The 20,746-nt window shown below is 35.6% G+C and overlaps 1 protein-coding gene and 1 long non-coding RNA gene across 2 annotated transcripts; one reads left to right on the top strand and one right to left on the bottom strand.

The window, feature by feature from the left end:
- Window positions 1-366: 366 nt before the first annotated feature.
- On the bottom strand, window positions 367-14,644 carry LOC130050490 (uncharacterized). The gene is made up of 10 exons (XM_056150683.1): window positions 14,570-14,644; window positions 14,190-14,379; window positions 10,473-10,576; window positions 7,648-7,721; window positions 5,790-6,697; window positions 4,749-5,108; window positions 3,268-3,627; window positions 2,307-2,666; window positions 847-1,173; window positions 367-374 (listed from the first exon to the last, which is right to left on the bottom strand). The coding sequence occupies exons 1-10, from the start codon at window positions 14,642-14,644 to the stop codon at window positions 367-369; spliced, it is 2,766 nt and encodes a 921-aa protein (XP_056006658.1).
- Window positions 14,645-15,019: 375 nt separating this feature from the next.
- On the top strand, window positions 15,020-19,032 carry LOC130050299 (uncharacterized). The gene is made up of 2 exons (XR_008798740.1): window positions 15,020-15,080; window positions 18,734-19,032. It is a non-coding gene; the product is annotated as an uncharacterized LOC130050299 (long non-coding RNA).
- The last annotated feature ends 1,714 nt before the right edge of the window (window positions 19,033-20,746 follow it).

Raw genomic sequence — 20,746 nt, 5'->3', positions numbered from 1 at the left:
TTAAACAATATTCAATCAATCAATACAACAGTTATGTGGGTCGTTTCTACGATGGTATGTTTGTTCATTCGTTCATTAATAAGACCTTTCTTGATTAGTTTGTTCAGCCCTGCATTCAAAATTTAAGACAAATCTCTTTTCGAATGCCTTAAAACTCGCAGAAAGTATTACTTATATGACGTCCTTGATTCATATTGGTTTTCAAAGTCAAGTATGAGAGGTGAGGGTCACTGAAATGGATATTGGGAATTGTTTAAAAAAGAGCATCAAAATGCCAGACAGGCACCAAATATGCAAACTTTAGTTCCTAGTGGTGTTAATGAAAGGTGAAGATAACGAACAGTGATCAATATTGTACTCGATACATTAAGGCACTGAAATGGAAATTTCGAAAATCTTTGTATACAATACTAAATCATAAGCTGCAATTCTTATTCAGGTTTATCAAACTTTCAGAAATGAAAAACTACATGTATTTCATGTTGGATCACAAGAAGGAAAGTAAGTTCCCTGTAGTTTTTGTTATGTGCTATGTACATATTTGATTTCAAATAGACGTGCTGAATGCTATCGTACGCAAACATCTTGATTCCTACAAGTGTTCAAGTTTAAATCAAAGTTACTAGATGAAAATCCCCTGTGTTTCTCATTTCGAAAACTCCTGTGGGTCTTTTATATTATGATACGCCATGTTGTGATAGGATACCCCGCTTTTTCATATATCTTCCGAAATACGTGCAAAGTGCATTTTCTCATATTTTACTAGGGAACAAATGCTTCATCTAACGTTACAAGAAATTGGGACATTTGATCGTATTAGTTCACTCCATTGTTTATTATACATACCAGCAGATGATACATTCAACGTCTTTTCAGCAATCTTAGTCTTATTCAGCACAGTGTTTCGTACAACACAGCGGACTATGACGCCGTTTTGATTGGAAGTCAGCGGAAGAGGGGGACCACCAACCCAGTTGAAATCAATGGAACAGTCGGTGTTAAGTCCAGTCCCAAAATCTGGACCGGGAATTGTGAAAAGAGTGTTGGAATCTTTGATTAATTCAGCATGAAAGTAACTATAATCTGGATCCACTTTCGTTGTACAATTGAAGGTCATGAGATCATCTTCGTTGTAATGTACCTTAGAGTCGATGCTTACTTCTGACATAGCAGCTGGAAGTACAAACAATTCTGAATATTGAAAGTTGTGTTTTAGGTATTATATAAAACTAAAATAGAGTCCCCTTATCCGCAATGGAATCAATCTCAGAATAAACATTATCATGTTATATGATTAATCACAATAGGCTTGTAATTTTGATAAGCAAAAAAGCAAAATTTACCCATAACCTTGACCTTAGGGGTCTGACATTCGTTCAATTTGCTATGCTTTTAACAGTCTAAAAATGTTTTAGGCATACCAGGTGCCATTATTGGATGATCACACCAGTGTGTGCTTGTGTGAAAAACAAAAAAGTGAATATAACAAACCGTGATCAATCTCATACATGTAACTCCTACAATGAATACAAAATCAAGAGTTGGGCAAACACGGACCTCTGGATATACCAGAGGTGGGATCGGGTGACAAGGAGAAGTAAGCATCCCATGTCGATCAAGCATGTCTGTGAACCCTATATTTTGTAATCCGTAGTCAAAATCAGTGTGTAAAGAACGGCCTAATAATTGGTTTGGAACAGGTCACACTGCATTTGACCCAATGACAGGTTGTATTGGAAAACTAGATCCTTATGAAGACCACACGATTTGTGAAATGCTGACTTTCAACTAGACTGCTGACACTCCTACAGCATCAACTTGTTTGTCAGTAGCTTGCCTCGATTCAAAAACTTATCATACACACAAGCTCTTTCATATCCAATCAGATGAGAGACATAAACACCATATGCAGGTGATAATGGAATATTGCTTCATAAATACGTGGAGTTGACGATGGAGAAGCTTAAATTATCCCGTTGAGTTATTAGTTTGTCGTTATCATCTATGTTCAATAAAACAGTCGATTTTCGATTGACCTATGTCAGATACGTCGAATATATATGCGCCATATCTAATTGTTTAGCATTCATTAACCAGCAATTTATCGAGGGTAATATTTAATACATAGTACATCGTTTCCATTAGGAACAATGATTAAAAATAAAACAGTTAAAGTTAACAAAAAATGAGGGGATAACATTTTCTTCTATAAAGCCCGACTTGCCCACTACAATCTATTAACATGGCAATGGAATGAAGATATCAAGTTTGGGTATGTTTCCCTTCTGTATTTGAGAGTCACTTACCTGTCACGGAAATTGCATTGAACTCGACCACCTTAGTCGGAAAAGTGTCGTTCATAATCACAGAGCAATACACTTTATAACTGTTGTCCCAGGAGCAGATTTCGGTTGTTGGTTCCGTTAGATTCAGAGTCACCATCACATCCACTGTATCACCATTCATGCGGATACTAGCATTAAATCTGTCCAGGGACGATGGGTTTTCAAAAGATTGGTTGTAATCTAATTTCCCGATGACGTGTGACACCCCGCCCGAATCGACTGATACGTTGATTTGAAGCCATTCTCCGTGCGGAGTGACTACGCACGCTTTTGATGTCGTGAGTTCTCCAACAGTTGCAACTATACTGGAAACATGGACATCTGAAATTGATTTAATTCAATTCGATTTAATTCAATTTCAAGGCTTTAATGATTGTTTTATTCATTGGAATTTGCAAAGAGCGATGATGACTGTTTTCTGTCCCTTTCTTAAGTTACTATTCGAGATAGAATTACATATATTATAATTCCTATATGAAACTTAAGGATGCCACCTTGTTTCATCACAGTAAACATTCGTTCGTATTCTGTTGTCACTAGTCAGTAATGATGCCACGAAAATGAAGTAAACATAGAGTAAATTCGTGATTAGAAAACGTTTACATTTCAAAATTAAGGATATCTCCCTCATGCATAGCTCTGATCCTTGGACGAATTTGGCTCCAGTTGTTTTTTTTTTAGGGGGGGGGGGGTGGCACTCTAGTGATCCTTTTAGCTCTTACAAGTTTTTTGTTATTTAGAATTTCCAAAATTTCGGCTTGAGCATCACTGAAGAGACATTATTTGTCGAAATGCGCATCTGGTGCATCAAAATTGGTACCGTATAAGTTTTACATTACTAACATAATGTGTAAATTCATGATATATATGAAATGTCTGACAATAGTATGATGACCTGACGTATATCTGCTAAATACCTTACCTGCTGTATATTTCACTGGTTCAGTTGTAGCTGACGATGACACATTCAGCGTCTTTTCAGTTGTCTTAGTCGTATTCAGTACAGTGTTTCTTACAACACAGCGGATTATGACGCCGGTTTGATTGGAAGTCAGCGGCGGAAGAAATTGACCACCAACCCAGTTGAAATCAATGGAACAGTCGGAGTTAGTTCCAGTCCCAAAGTCTCCACCGGAATTGTTGTAAAAAATGTTGGAATCTTTGATTAATTGAACATCAAAGTAACTATAATTCGGATCCCCTTTCGTTGTACAATTGAAGGTCATCAGATCACCTTCGTTGTAATGTACCTTAGAGTCGATGCTTACTTCTGACATAGGAGCTGGAAGTACAAACAATTCTGAATATTGAAAGTTGTGTTTTAGGTATTATATAAAGCTAAAATAGAGTCCTTTCATCCGCAATGGAATCAATCTCAGAATAAACATTATCATGTTATATGATTAATCACAATAGGCTTGTAATTTTGATAAGCAAAAAAGCAAAATTTACTCATAACCTTGACCTTAGGGGTCTGACATTCGTTCAATTTGCTATACTTTTAACAGTCTAAAAATGTTTTAAGCATACCAGGTGACATTACTGGATGATCACACCAGTGTGTGCTTGTGTGAAAAACGAAAAAGTGAATATAACAAACCGTGATCAATCTCATACATGTAACTCCTACAATGAATACAAAATCAAGAGTTGGGCAAACACGGACCTCTGGGATCGGGTGACAAGGAGAAGTAAGCATCCCATGTCGATCAGTCATACCCGTCGTGAACCCTATATTTTGTAATCCGTAGTCAAAATCAGTGTTTAAAGAACGGCCTAATAATTGGTTTGGAACAGGTCACACTGCATTTGACCCAATGACAGGTTGTATTGGAAACCTAGATCCTTATGAAGACCACACGATTTGTGAAATGCTGACTTTCAGCTAGACTGCTGATACTCCTACAGCATCAACTTGTTTGTCAGTAGCTTGCCTCGATTCAAAAACTTATCATACACACAAGCTCTTTCATATCCAATCAGATGAGAGACATAAACACCATATGCAGGTGATAATGGAATATTGCTGCATAAATACGTGGAGTTGACGATGGAGAAGCTTAAATCATCCCGTTGAGTTATTAGTTTGTCGTTATCATCTATGTTCAATAAAACAATCGATTTTCGATTGACCTATGTCACATAAGTCGAATATATATGCCCCATATCTAATTGTTTAGCATTCATTAACCAGCAATTTATCGAGGGTAATATTTAATACATAGTACATCGTTTCCATTAGGAACAATGATTAAAAATAAAATAGTTAAAATTAACAAAAAATGAGGGGATAACATTTTCTTCTATAAAGCCCGTCTTACCCACTACAATCTATTATCATGGCAGTGGAATGAAGATATCAAGTTTGGGTATGTTTACCTTCTGTATTTGAGAGTCACTTACCTGTCACGGAAATTGCATTGAACTCGACCACCTTAGTCGGAAAAGTGTCGTTCATAATCACAGAGCAATACACTTTATAACTGTTGTCCCAGGAGCAGATTTCGGTTGTTGGTTCCGTTAGATTCAGAGTCACCATCACATCAACTGTATCACCATTCATGCGGATACTAGCATTAAATCTGTCCAGGGACGATGGGTTTTCAAAAGATTGGTTGTAATCTAATTTCCCAATTACATGTGACACCCCGCCCGAATCGACTGATACGTTGATTTGAAGCCATTCTCCGTGCGGAGTGACTATGCACGCTTTTGATGTCGTGAGTTCTCCAACAGTAGCAACTATACTGGAAACATGGATATCTGAAATTGATTTAATTCAATTCGATTTAATTCAATTTCAAAGCTTTAATGATTGTTTTATTCATTGGAATTTGCAAAGAGCGATGGTGACGGTTTTCTGTCCCTTTATTAAGTTACTATTCGAGATAGAATTACATGTATTATAATTCCTATATGAAACTTAAGGATGCCACCTTGTTTCATCACAGTAAATCTTCGTTCGTATTCTGTTGTCACAAGTCAGTAATGATGCCACGAAAATGAAGTAATCATAGAGTGAATTCGTGATTAAAAAACGTTTACTAACATAATGTGTAAATTCGTGATATATATGAAATATCTGACAATGGTATCTAATCAGTTATTTACCAGATGGGAAAATACGAAAATTTTGAACATTTGTTGCATTTTCGAGTAAATGTTTTTTGTTTTGTTTTCTTTTTTTAATTCCTGACTTTATATAGAAAATGCATTCACAAACAATGTTATCGTCTCCGAAATACATGTATTTTCGACAGTCATCTATTTACATATATTCCATTAAATTTATCAAACGTTTCAATCATTTTCATTTTCTGATATTTTATGGGGCCAGATATTAAAAAGGTTCTCAATATACATGTAGTTCTACTCTTCTTTGTTACTTCATGGGTAATGTATCCACAGTATGATGACCTGACGTATATCTCCTGAATACCTTACCTGCTGTATATTTCACTGGTTCAGCTGTTGCTGTGGTTTCTGGTGCTGTTGTCGACGTGGAACTGTCGGATGTGGATACTGTTGCTGGTGCTGTAGTCGATGTGGAACTGTCGGTTGTGGATACTGTTACTGGTGATGTCGTCGATGTGGAACTGTCGGTTGTGGATACTGTTACTGGTGATGTCGATGTGGAACTGTCGATTGTGGTTATTGTTACTGGTGCTGTAGTCGATGTGGAACTGTCGGTTGTGGTTTCTGTTGCTGGTGCTGTAGTCGATGTGGAACTGTCGGTTGTGGATACTGTTACTGGTGCTGTAGTCGATGTGGAACTGTCCGTTGTGAATACTGTTACTGGTGCTGTAGTCGATGTGGAACTGTCGGGTGTAGTTTCTGTGGAACTGTCGGTTGTGGTTACTGTTACTGGTGCTGTAGTCGATGTGGTACTGTCGGGTGTGGTTTCTGTGGAACTGTCGGTTGTGGTTTCTGTTGCTGGTGCTGTAGTCGATGTGGAACTGTCGGTTGTGGTTTCTGTTACTGGTGCTGTAGTCGATGTGGTACTGTCGGGTGTGGTTTCTGTGGAACTGTCGGTTGTGGTTTCTGTTGCTGGTGCTGTAGTCGATGTGGTACTGTCGGATGTGGTTCCTGTGGAACTGTCGGTTGTGGTTTTTGTTGCTGGTGCTGTAGTTGATGTTGTTGTTGAACTAGTTGTTATGGGATCTATTACATAAGTCTCAACATTTACCGTGATAGTCAAACTCGTTGTTATGACCTTAAAATTAGACAACTGTGTATGACTGGAATTTATTGGTGTTAGGGAGCTGTTGATATCTTTTTGGACCGTTTCCTCGATGATTATAGTAGTAGTGAACTCGTAGTACACCTTGTATTGAACCACTATGCTTCCGTTCCTGTGAAAATGATTGAAAATGATTGTAACTAGGTCTCATAGTCCGGTGTCCAGTGATATTATCTAATTATATTATTTGATATATACAATTTTGAATTAGAGTCACTCCATCCTCTAGATAGTGGTGTCTCACTATTATGGGTTCAAAGTAGTTTATTTGATAAATAATCAAAGACAATATATGTATTTGCCACATTTTTATAAGATGTCAGACATTCATAAACAAAAGTATATGTCAATATCAATAAGTGCATATTTACGTTAAACAGCATCATAAAAGTGCATAGAAACTAATAAAAATGATAAAATTTTAATTTTAACAATTTAAAAAAACTGCATTTTATAAATGTATATAAATTAATGGTGGATATCGGAGAAATCATTGTAAAATAGACCTACAACAGAGAAAATCCCGGTCTGGGAATTTGCCCTTGGCATCTTTAATCAGAATGTGTAGACTTTTTCAGCATCATAGTTTACCCTTTTTTATTGTACCCAGTGAGTAAAGAATTTACAAAAATATGTTTCTTCCATGCACACATTTAATCTGCAAACGCCTATGACGTTACATAATGGCGGAGTTACCTTAAGCTAATATTCCACCAATTCATGCCATATAACCTAGACGAGAGCAGTTTATGCCGTATTATACCTTATCAAAACAAATTCTGATGCTGTTTTACTCAAACTGATATCATAAAACTGAAACCTGCTCACTTTTGATCTCAGTTTTACGTTGTTTTTTTTTTTTAATATAGCCATCTTATAAACGTGGAAACTAAATTCAATGAAAGCTCTTTCAATCATACAAGTACGGATTCTGAATTTGTTATGAAGTAACACCGTTATCACAACGTATTGAAAATCTGTATCATGACGTCATCCGCAGCCTATCCCATAGCAAACCAATTCATGAAATACATGTACAAACTGGTTTATAATCATACTCACCTGAAATTAGTCACGTCACAATGTTGGTATTTATCTCCGTATTCCGAAGAGTTTTTCTGCAGCGCATCTTTAATCTTAAAATAGATAAAAAGTTCTGTTTTTACTACTGGATTCAAACAGTACCATAGTATTCAAAATTCAGAGAGGATATACGTGTATATTCTATGATAAGCCGAACCCAATGCAGCATATGACCCGAATGTTGTCAAAGCAGTATAACTATATAAGATGGAAAAAATCATTCAAAAGATAAAAACAAGATACCCATGGGTTCATATCTCTCACCTGAGCAAATACAAGGTCAAACCTTCTCTCAATGTTCATGGAGGGGGAAATACTTAAATATCCACTACATCAAAATACTATTGCTAGCAATTAACATATACATGTACACTTTTGTGGTTCTTGAAAAGATTTCATGCAAAACCTTTAATCCCTTTTGTAGTCCCGTGTAAACATCAGGAACAATGTTGACGACGAACCTTACGCGGTCACTATATAAATACCCTAGCAGTTCTTCAGAGGAAGAGATACTGTCTATTCACATGTAAATTCAACAGTCATCAATATCATAACTCCTATAAAGAATACAAAAATAATAGTAGGACAAACAAGGGCCCCTGAACATACCAGAGCCTTATATCTTATTACGTTCTTGTTTCCCGGTAGTCATGTTGTGAAAATGCTTGTGCTACCTGAGATTGTTTGTTTCTTTATATGTATAGTTTTATATATGTACATGTATATTGTTTTACGTCCCGTCGAGAAAGTTTTACTCATATTGAGAAGTCACCAGATGTATTTGAAGCACCACAAATTTAGACCTATGCTTAGCGCTCAAGGCCGTAGAAGTGAGGGTTCTTTAACGTGTCAACGCCTGCCGAGACACGGGACCTATGTTTTTAAGGTCATATCCAAAAGACTTGTGATTCTCACTTCTAAATGCCGAGCGTTTGTTGAAGGAGCAATTAATCACTACCTATAATAATGCCTTAAGTTTGACGGGGCTATATGGCACCTGAAAAGAAATATTTCAAACCAATTCACTATGTATTCATGTGCAAAACCTTCATCCCCAATCATGGCCTCATTAGGACTCAAAAAGTCGACAAACTTAAATCTTCTTTGAATTAGGAATTTTTTTTTTTAAAAAATCGGCCTTTCTGATTAGGTGGGTTTTTCAAACACGTGTATCCCACCCTATATTTACATGTTCCTGACTCTATCCTCACACGTGCATCCCACCCTATGTTTACATGTTTCTGACTCTATCCCAACACGTGCACCTCACCCTATATTTACATGTTCTTGACTCTATCCCTACACGTGCACCCCACCCTATGTTTACATGTTCCTGAATCTATCCCGACACGTGCACCCCACCCTATATTTACATGTTCCTGACTCTATCCTCACACGTGCATCCCACCCTATGTTTACATGTTCCTGAATCTATCCCTACACGTGCACCCCCCCTATGTTTACATGTTCCTGGCTCTATCCCTACACGTGCACCTCACCCTATATTTACATGTCCCTGACTCTATCCCGACACGTGCACCCCACCCTATATTTACATGTTCCTGACTCTATCCTCACACGTGCACCCCACCCTATGTTTACATGTTCCTGACTCTATCCCTACACGTGCACCCCACCCTATGTTTACATGTTCCTGAATCTATCCTGACACGTGCACTCCACCCTATGTTTACATGTTCCTGACTCTATCCCGACACGTGCACTCCATTCTATGTTTACATGTTCCTGACTCTATCCCAACACGTGCACTCCATCCTATGTTTACATGTTCCTGACTCTATCCCTTCGGAAGGAACCTGTCTCTTCAAACTTGAATGCCTTTACTCAATGATGTTTTAGGTATGATTGTACTGATTTTTTGTTTAAATTAAAACTCAAACTGTGAAAGGTTTACGGACGATAGACTAACGATAGACAAACATTTTCACAATGATTCCTGTGGGAACCTGGGTTAGAATAGGTCCTCAGTTCCCATTGCTTGTCATAGAAGGCGACTAAATGGTTCGGACGAGACAGCAAAAACTGAGACCCCGTGTCACAACAGGTGTGACACGATAAAGATCCCTCCCTGCTCAAAGGTCGTAAGCACCGAGCATAGGCCTAAATTTGTAGCCCTTCACCAGCAATGGTGACGTTTCCATAGGAGTGAAAGATTCTAGTGAGTGACGTTAAACAATATGCAATCAATTTCACAAGATCGGTAATTGTATAGGTAAAAAACTAAAAACGAAAAAGAATTTTTTAAATTTTATAGATAGATAGATTGATAGAAAGTGTGTGTAAGTGTACGTGTGTGCGAAACCAATATAATATGCTTATCGCATGGCTTCATGGGAACAATCAAACTATCATCCCGAGGTAGGATTAGACCTGGAAAACTGTTGCCCAAGACCGATGATTAGTTCACCTTTCTTCTAAGTCACGAGACAGAGAAAAAAAGTGCGACTGAGATCAAAAGTGAGTTTTTATGGCCCCAGAGATTGAAATTAACATTGTTAATATTGATTAAATCATGAAAACACCACAATTGAAAAAAGGAACATTGGGAACTTTATCCTGCTTTGGTTCAAAATCGTGCATTTTCATTGGACAAGAAGTATTTGGTGGGGTTCAGAATTAGGATGCCCACCGAGAGACCAACATGTCCATACCTACTTTTAACGAACAATTTCACAACAGAAATGGTAAATGTGTTTGACAAGCCATGAATCATTTATACAAACAGTGAAAAGATGATACTGAAGGAAAGATAAAGACAAACATTCATCGTTTTTAATACATACTGCGCCACCTAATTCTGTACTCAAATTCTTGAATTTTGGAGAAGACGAATTGGCGAGTTCTTCATAGAATACTTGGTCTAGACTCATTTCACCGAATACTACACCTGTAAAGTAACATAATTTGCTATATGATATAACTTAAATGACTCGTTTTCTTTTCATACAAATATCTTTATACATACCTGTTTATAGACATAAAACAATTTTAAAAGATTTGAATCTGATTTTTGTGTTATTGGCAATCCTTTTGGAAATGGATGTACAATTTCTAAATGGAAAGGAAGTCATAAAAAACAAAAAGGAAAACAATTGATCATCATGCTTTGGAACAGAGTATTAAACTGGACTTTTGTACTTATTTTGTACTTGATTTATTCGCATAAACTTGATTCATTTATTGATGTCAACACGACAGAATTATAGCAACAGAAATCAATCCTTACATTAAAGCAATGTATACTCATATCTTCCAACAATGTAGACATAAAAATGTTTCAGTGTACAGTAAAACACGCTAATAGCGAACTGCAGTGTACAAACAATTTTGATTCATTGTAAACGTAATTCGGTATATTCAATAAGTTTATAACTCTTGAAATCTTAAAATTACAGTAAATGAAAATCACCTCGTTGAATTCATTATAATAGTGTTTGCTGTACCCGCATTTTTGTAATTTATAATATACAAAATAGTTTTGGTTGGGGTGCACTCAAAATATGTAAAAATTCATCTTATAAAAATTCAGTCTAGGAGTTTGTACATAAATTGCGATAATTTATCTTGAAATTAAAGATGGAATATTAAAAGGGGTGTCATATTCTTTCAAGTTTCATTACAAGTAGTAGGTACATGTACTTTATGCAGTAGTTTTCACATTACATATACATACGATTTCAGCTACATGTAGTTCGACAGCAATCAGTGAATCAGAGATATTCTTACACGATTTTCAATGGTTTCTAATGAGTAACATTTAATGGTGCAAAAATATAACCCAAAACATTCCTAAAGATGGCCCTATAACCAAAAAATAGCTTTAGATTTACAGTTCAATTTCAACCTAAGCTCGATGCCCCAAAGCTAAACACATCTAAACTGCGATTCTGAAATTGTCGTTTTAAATTGTGAGTTGAAAGGTCCAATGCTTAGAGAATTGAAAACTTTAGTCAATAAAATGATTAAAGCTTTAAAGGCTTGAATTGAAAACACCGACTGAAAGCAAACTATTGTGTTCTAAACGACATGTAACTCATAGCAAAATTAGCATTTCCTCAGAAATTCATTTCACCTTCACACCTAAAAAGTATTTGCATGGCAGAAGATGAATGAGATGTTTGCTGAGATAAACTATCAATAGACAGACATGTCCCCCTGTACCATAGTTTCATTTCAAAAGGGAAAATAACTCGGAAAAAGAGTCCAAACTTCTGCAAACCGAGGAAATTCTGTGTGATAACTGCTGGCCGGTTTAAACAATTTTTACCGAAACACTACGTTATCACTAAAATAACAATCAATATATCAACATCTAAAGAAGGGCATTGAATATGCAATACAACAATAATTTGCTGTTTGCTTCATGATTATACATGTAGCAATATCATTGGAAATACATCAACGTTTTGCATCCATAACCTGATTTTTTTCTGTGCATTCATACAAATACTTACAATATTTTATAGAGGCGTCCTCTTCATCTCCTTTTGAAAATTAAGAAGAAAAGTATCATAAATGTATCCATATGTCAAATGATGAATGGTAAAACTGAATGTTATTTATATATGACGTCATAAAGTTAGTACTTTTTTAGGTTTTTGAATGTTTTGTATACATGTAACAAATACTTATTAGCTGGGCGTCTTCGTCAAGAAGACTGAATTTCAACAGTCTTGATTAAAGTCAGCATTTAGCAAATTCTATGGTCGTCATAACGATCTAGTTTGACAATACTGCTTGTCATTGAGTCAAATGCTGTCTGACGTGTTTCATACCAATTGTTAGACCGTTCTTTACACTCTGATTTTGACTATGGATTACCCCGTTTACCTTGATCACGATATAGGACTCGCGGTGGCCAGATAGGTTTATGCATGTTTCCGTTTCACTTCTGTTATCATCAAAAGTGAAAACCAATCTTGTAACAAGAGACTCATGGGCCACCCCGCTTCCCCGAATCACCTTGGCCCATATCTAAAGAATTTATTGGGACCCCAACCTACTCCGGGGGGGGGGGGGGGGCATAATGTTTACAAACTTGAATCTATACTATATCTGACAGGAAGCTTTCGTGTAAATGTATACTTCTCTGGCCTAATAGTGCTTCAGAAGAAGATTTCTAAAGACTTTCTTTTTATATATTTGTATGTAAAACTGTGATCCCCTATTGTGGCCCTAACCTACCCCATGGGGTCATGATTTTAACAAACTTGAATTTGCACTATGTCAGGAAGCTTTGGTGTAAATTTGTACTTTTCTGGACCAGTGGAAGCTTTCGTTTAAATGTATACTTTTCTGGCTTAGTAGTTCTTGAGATACAGATTTTCAAAGATTTTCCCATACATTTGTATGTGAAACTGTGATCCCTTATTGTGGCCCCATCCTACCCCGGGGGTCATGATTTTAATAAACCTGAATTTGCACTATATCAAGCAGCTTTCATGTAAATTTAAGCTCTTCTGGTCCAGTGGTTCTGGAGAATATTTTTAATGACCCCACCCTATTTTTGCATTTTTTTTTATTATCTCTCCTTTGAAGGGAACATGACCTTTCATTTGGATAAACTTGAAAGCCAAGTTTTGTTGAAATTGGCACAGTGGCTCTAGATAAGAAATCGATAATGTAAAATGGTTTACAGACAGACTCACTTTAGCTTTCAGCTTAGGTGAGCTAATAACGGTTGATTGACAGGTTTGTTATGGTTTGCAGTTTTATTTTCATAATCATAGAGTAAAGAAGAAAAAAAACCTATTGAAATCCTCTGTTTCCCCAGTGGGCTAGAACTACAGTGTACTAATATTTTGATATGGGATTATTTTTTAATTGATTCCTACGCATTATTTACTTTCCTGGTGGACTACTTTTGAGACGATAACAGTTCTAATTGAAAACGAAGCATGCGTAGTGCCCTCTGGAGAAGTGGCGACATGTGTACATACTTGTAACATATACATCAGAAATTTGAGCAGTGGGGTGTGAGGAGGAGTTAACATAAAATCACTTTTTTATAACACGACTACATATAGTAAACGGAATCCTCTTCCTACGTGGTGTTTCTAATAATACTTTCCCTTGCCATCAATCATTCATAAATATACATTAGAAAGTCATTGTTTTGACCTTGCATTGACTAAACCAGATTATCGTTAATACCAAATTCATCAATACTTTGTCGAAATTGCCAGGTATTCTTCATTATTTCATATAGTTTAACATACTGACAAAATTTGTGTGTGTTTTCCATCATCGAAAAAAAACCAACTAATCAATACGGTACATATACCTTTAATTTTGTACAAAAAGGTGATAAATCGTTATATTTCTGTCATCATATAACACAAAATGATATGAAGCCAGTAATTAATATAACATTGGAAAAGAGCTTAACAAAACAACACATATTCAAATCTCAATAATGAATTTTACGTTTCTGAGGAGCCAAATTGGCGAAAACAATATCCTTTCTGGTAGATATTAATTAGTACATATGCTATAATTACCCCTTTGTGTCAAAAACCAGGCAAGGACAGCTGCAATGCCTCCGATTAAAAGAACTCCCAAAATGATGCCCACAATGGTTCTTTTGCCCCTTTTCTTATCTCTAAGGTATAATGGCTCCCTGTCGTATTCATTGTCACGAAACTCGCGAGCATTCTGAAGGGGTATTTTGGTGTCATGCTGAAGCGTGGGCTTAAAATACAAATGTTTGAAAATATAACAAGAATACATGATATCTAAAGATAAACTAAGAGTATTTACAGCAATTATCGATTCCTTACTCAGAATCAAAGAGTACTTACAGCAATTATCGATTCCTTACTCCGAAACAAGAGTACTTACAGCAATTATCGATTCCTTACACCGAAACAAAAGTACTTACAGCAATTATCGATTCCTTACTCCAAAACACAATGTTGTATGTCGGATTCAACAGAGATAAAAGTCCGGCCTTCATAAGTACGTGTAAACGTTTGAGCGATTGCTGAAGTCTAGTGGTTATGGCGTTCATTCGCAACCGGGAGGCCCGTGTTCGAACCTGGCGCCTTACCTTGATCAAGCAAACACACTTAATATGGGTAAGTGACAGTCAAGGAACTTTCGGACTTGACCTATCTTGTGTACTAAAACACCAACAACAACAAAAACTCCAACACCTACTACAACTCCAAGCACTACTACAACTCCAACAACTACTACAAATTGAACAACTACTACAACTCCAAGCACTACTACAACTCCAACATCTACTACAAATTCAACAACTACAACTCCAACCACTACTACAGTTTGAATCACTACTACAACTCCAACCACTACTACAACACCAACCACTACTACAACTCCAACCACTACTACAAATCCAACAACTACTGCAACAACTCCAAAAACTAGTATGACATCAACCACTAGTACAACTGCAACACCTACTACAACTACAACCACTGCTACAACACCAACCACTAGTAAAACAGCAACCACTACTGCAACTCCAACAACTACAATTCCAACACCTACTACAACTCTAAGCACTACTGCAACTCCAAGAATTACTACAACACCAACCACTACCACAACACTAATAATTACTACAACTCCAACCACTGCCACAACTCCAACCACTACTACGCAAACTACCACTACTACAACACCAACCACTACTACAACACCATTCACTACTGCAACCCCAACTATTACTGCAGTTCCAAAAACTACTACAACATCAGTCACTAGCACAACTCCAACAACTACGACAACTCCAACAACTATTGTAGCTCCAACAACGACTACAACTCCAACAACTACTGCAACACCAACCACTACTACAACAATAACCTCTACAACTCCAAGTACTACTATAACTTCAACCACTACTACAACTCCTACAACTCCAACACCTACTACAGCATGATCCACAACTACAACACTAACAACTACTACAACAACTACTACAACAACAACTACTACTATTAAACCAATAACTACTACAAAACCAGCAACTACTAGAGCACTAACCACTACTACAACACCAACTACTACTACAATACCAACCACTACTACAACACCAACAACAACAAAAACTCCAACACCTACTACAACTCCAACACCTACTACAACTCCAACCTCTACTACAACACCAACCACTACTATAACACCAACCACTACTACAACACCAACAACAACAAAAAAACTCCAACACCTACTACAACACCAACCTCTACTACAACACCAGCCACTACTATAACACCAACCACTACTACAACACCAACAACAACAAAAACTCCAACACCTACTACAACTCCAAGCACTACTACACCTCCAACAACTACTACAAATCGAACAACTACTACAACTTCAAGCACTATTACAACTCCAACATCTACTACAAATTCAACTACTACAACTCCAACCACTACTACAGCTCGAATCACTACTACAACTCCAACCACTATTACAGCTCCAATGAGTACTACAACTCCAACCACTACTACAAATCCAACAACTCCAAAAACTAGTATGACGTCAACCACTAGTACAGCTGCAACATCTACTACAAATACAACCACTGCTACAACACCAACCACTAGTAAAACAGCAACCACTACTACAACACCAACATCTACAATTCCAACACCTACTACAACTCTAAGCACTACTGCAACTCCAAGAAGTACTACAACACCAACCACTACCACAACAGTAACAACTTTCACAACTCCAACCACTGCCACAACTCCAACCACTTCTAAGCCAAGCACCACTACAACTCCAATAACTGCTACAAATCCAACCACTACTTGGACTCCGATAAAAATTACAGCTAAAAACAATACTACAACTTTAACCACTACTACAACCCTATAACCATTACTAGAACTCTAAACATTACCACAACTCCTACCACTACTTCAACTCCACCTATTACCATAACGCCTAGGAGTACTACATAACTCACTTCTATAATTGCTATCATTAAATCCAATTAAACTCATCACTACAATTGGCGCACTTTCTATAATAAGAAAAGCTTCTTCGATTTCAAATACTACTAAAACGTCCAAGAACTAAAAATAGTATAAAAAATCCAAGCAATTACAGAAATTAAACTACTACTACTACTCCAACCACTACTAAAATTCAAACAACTACTTCAAATCTACACACTTCTACAACTCAACCACTAATGCAGCTAAAAACATTGTTACCACTTCAACACATACCACAACGGCAAAAATACAAAAAAAAATTAATTATCATTACAGCACCAACCATTAACACAACTCTAACGATTACTACAATTACAACCACTACCACAACTCAACCCAGTACTAGATCTCCAAACATAACTGCAACTCGCATCATTTCTACAATTACAACTACTCCTACAACTGAAATCATTACTACAACTCCAAACAAAATTACAAGTCTAACCATAACTACAATTCTCAATACTTCTAATACTAGAACCACTGCTATATATCTAAACACTACTACTAATCCCACCATTACAATTGTAAAAATTACGAAATTTCTAAGTAATACTACAACTTTAATTATTAGTAAAACACCACACAAAGCTACAATTACAACATCTTTAAAGATAGCGCAGTATTTCTACAACTCAGATAAATACAATTCAAACTACCACTAAAACTTTAAATATTTTTACAACTCCAATCAGTACTACAAATTTCAAACCATAGTTCTGCCCCAACTACCACTACATTCCCCACAAAATACAACACTAAACTTTACAACTCAAACCACTACAACTTCAACCACTTCAACTACAACATCTACTACACCTGCAATCATTAATACAACTCCAATCGCTATTGTAACCCCCACCACTACTACAACTCAAAATAGAATTACAACTTTTATTACAACTCAAATTTTAAATACGTCCACAACTCCTTTCACTAATACATGGACAACTCTAGCCACTACTCTAACTCCATTCACACTTCATTTCCAGCCACTACTACATCACAAAACACGATTACCACTACTACAACTCCAACATCCACTATTAAAACTCCAATCCGTCATTCAACCCATACCTCTGATACAAATAAAAGTATAAAACAAATATATCGCCTCCTATAATTACAAAAGCTACTACAATTTAAAAACATTACTGCAATGTCAATCCCTTCTACAAATCAAACTACATATACTACTACAACTCAAACCATACCTTCAACCACTCAACATACAGTGCTGCAACTCCAACTAATATGACAACTCCAACTAATATTACAACTCCAACCGTGACTAATTCCAAACAGTACTACATTTCAATCCTCTTCCACAACTTCATCCAATAGTCAAACTATAAAACATCAAGTACATACTACACTTAAAACCATTACTACAACTCCAAATATAACTTTAATACTTACCCTAACACCTCCTACCACGCTCACCACTATTACAACTCCCACTGGTACAACAACACCAATAGCTACGAAATCTTCACCCGTTACTTCAGCTCAAACCACGGATACAAACACTCTTACAATTCTAAATACTGCCACAACCCCTAACCCTAATACAACTAGTACCATTGCTACTACGTCAACCACTATTACAACTCCCACTGGTACAACAACACCAATAGCTACGAAATATTCACCCGTTACTTCAGCTCAAACCACGGATACAAACACAAACACTCTTACAATTCTAAATACTGCCACAACCCCTAACCCTAATACAACTAATACCACTGCTACTACGTCAACCACTATTACAACTCCCACTGGTACAACAACACCAATAGCTACGAAATCTTCACCCGTTACTTCAGCTCAAACCACGGATACAAACACAAACACTCTTACAATTCTAAATACTGCCACAACCCCTAACCCTAATACAACTAGTACCATTGCTACTACGTCAACCACTATTACGACTCCAACGACAATTACAGTTTAAACTATTTCTACAGTTCCAATGATTACTTCAGCTCAAAGCAATGATACAATTTCAAACATTTCTACAATTCCAAACATTACCACAATTAAAATCATTATAACAGCTTCAGCCACTACTAAAGTGTGTAGCTCCAACCAGTACCACAACGTCAACCACTACTAAAATTCAAACAATATTATAACTCCAACCATTGCTATAGCGTCAACCATTTCTACCACTCCAACCAACATCACTAGCAACCAAAGCAGAAATGGAATATGAAATTGTGCCATGCGTTTCTATTTGTTCAGTATGTCAATATTATCAAAAGAATAGAATTATATGCTTTTTATCATGCAATATAAACTATACACTTGGTGTAAATTATACAATTTAACTCGATTGGATTAAAAATCAAGCTAATTTTTTATTTATCTATTTATTCAATATACGGACAGGATAATACCCCCTTTCAAACATTTATGATCACGTGGCGTTGCAACCTGTTAGAAAGTAAACAATTATAAATATAAATGTTGGCTGAACAAATTCAGCGATAAAACACGCTCATACGGGAAACGGTATATGAAAAACCACAAACATGTGAAGACTCGTGTTTAGAATAAAATCCTTTTTAATACGATTACATATAGTGAACGAATTCTTCTTCAATGATGTTTCTAATAATACTTTTTATGCGCGCTTGTGCGCATTCACCATATACGTCAATCCTTCATAAATTTACATTAGAAAATCACCCGTTTTAACCTTGTGTTGAAAAGATCAGCACTTTGTTAATAGCAATCAATTTGTCGAAATTGTCAAATATGACCATTTCACGTAGTTTATCTTACTGACAAAATTTTGGTCTGGTCTCCAACATCGAAAAAATGTTTTTTAATACAGTACGTAACTACGTATACCTGTAAAGATAATTACTGGCATTGATGGTCAGCAAGAATAATTACAGTATATAACAAGAATAATTACAGTATATAACATGAATTATTACAGTATATAGCAAGAATAATTACAGTATATAACAAGAATAATTGCAGTATATAACAAGAATAATTACAGTACATAATATGAATAATTACAATATACAACAAGAATAATTACAATACATAGCATGAATAATTACAATATATCACATGAATAATTACAGTATATAATGTGAATAATTACAGTATATAACATGAATAATTAGCAAATAACAAGAATAATTGCAGTATATAACATGAATAATTACAGTTTATGACAAGAATAATTACGGTATATAACAAGAATAATTACAGTATATAACATGAATAATTCAGTATATAACAAGAATAAATACAGTTTATAACAGGAATAAATAGTTTATAACTTGAATAATTACAGTATATAACATGAATAATTACAATTACAGTATATAACATGAATAATTACACTTACAGTATATAACATGAATAATTACCGTATATAACAATAATAATTACAGTATATAACATGGATAATTACCGTATATAACAAGAATAATTACAGTATATAACATGAATAATTACCGTATATAACAAGAATAATTACAGTATATAACATGAATAATTACCGTATATCACAAGAATAATTACAGTATATAACATGAATAATTACCGTATATCACAAGAATAATTACAGTATATGACATGAACAATTACAGTATATAACATCAATAACTACAGCGTATAACAAGGATAATTACCGTATATAACATGATCAACAACCGTATATAGCAAGAATAATTACAGTTTATAACATGAATAATTACCGTATATCACAAGAATAATTACAGTATCTAACATGAATAATTACAGTATATAACAAAGATAAGTACCGTTTATAACATGAATAATTACAGTATATAACATTAATAATTACAGTATATAACATGAATAATTAATATATAACATGAATAATTACAGTATATAACATGAATAATTAGCATATAACAAGAATAATTACAGTATATAACATGGAAAATTACCGTATATAACATGAATAATTACAGTATATAACAAGATTAATTACAGTATATAACATCAATAATTAGAGTATATAACATCAATAATTAGAGTATATAACATAAATAACTACCGTATATAGCATGAGTAATTAC

Source organism: Ostrea edulis, chromosome 9 (genome assembly GCF_947568905.1).
Source record: "Ostrea edulis chromosome 9, xbOstEdul1.1, whole genome shotgun sequence".
Lineage (NCBI taxonomy): Eukaryota > Metazoa > Mollusca > Bivalvia > Ostreida > Ostreidae > Ostrea > Ostrea edulis.
This window is presented reverse-complemented; position numbering and strand designations above follow the sequence as displayed.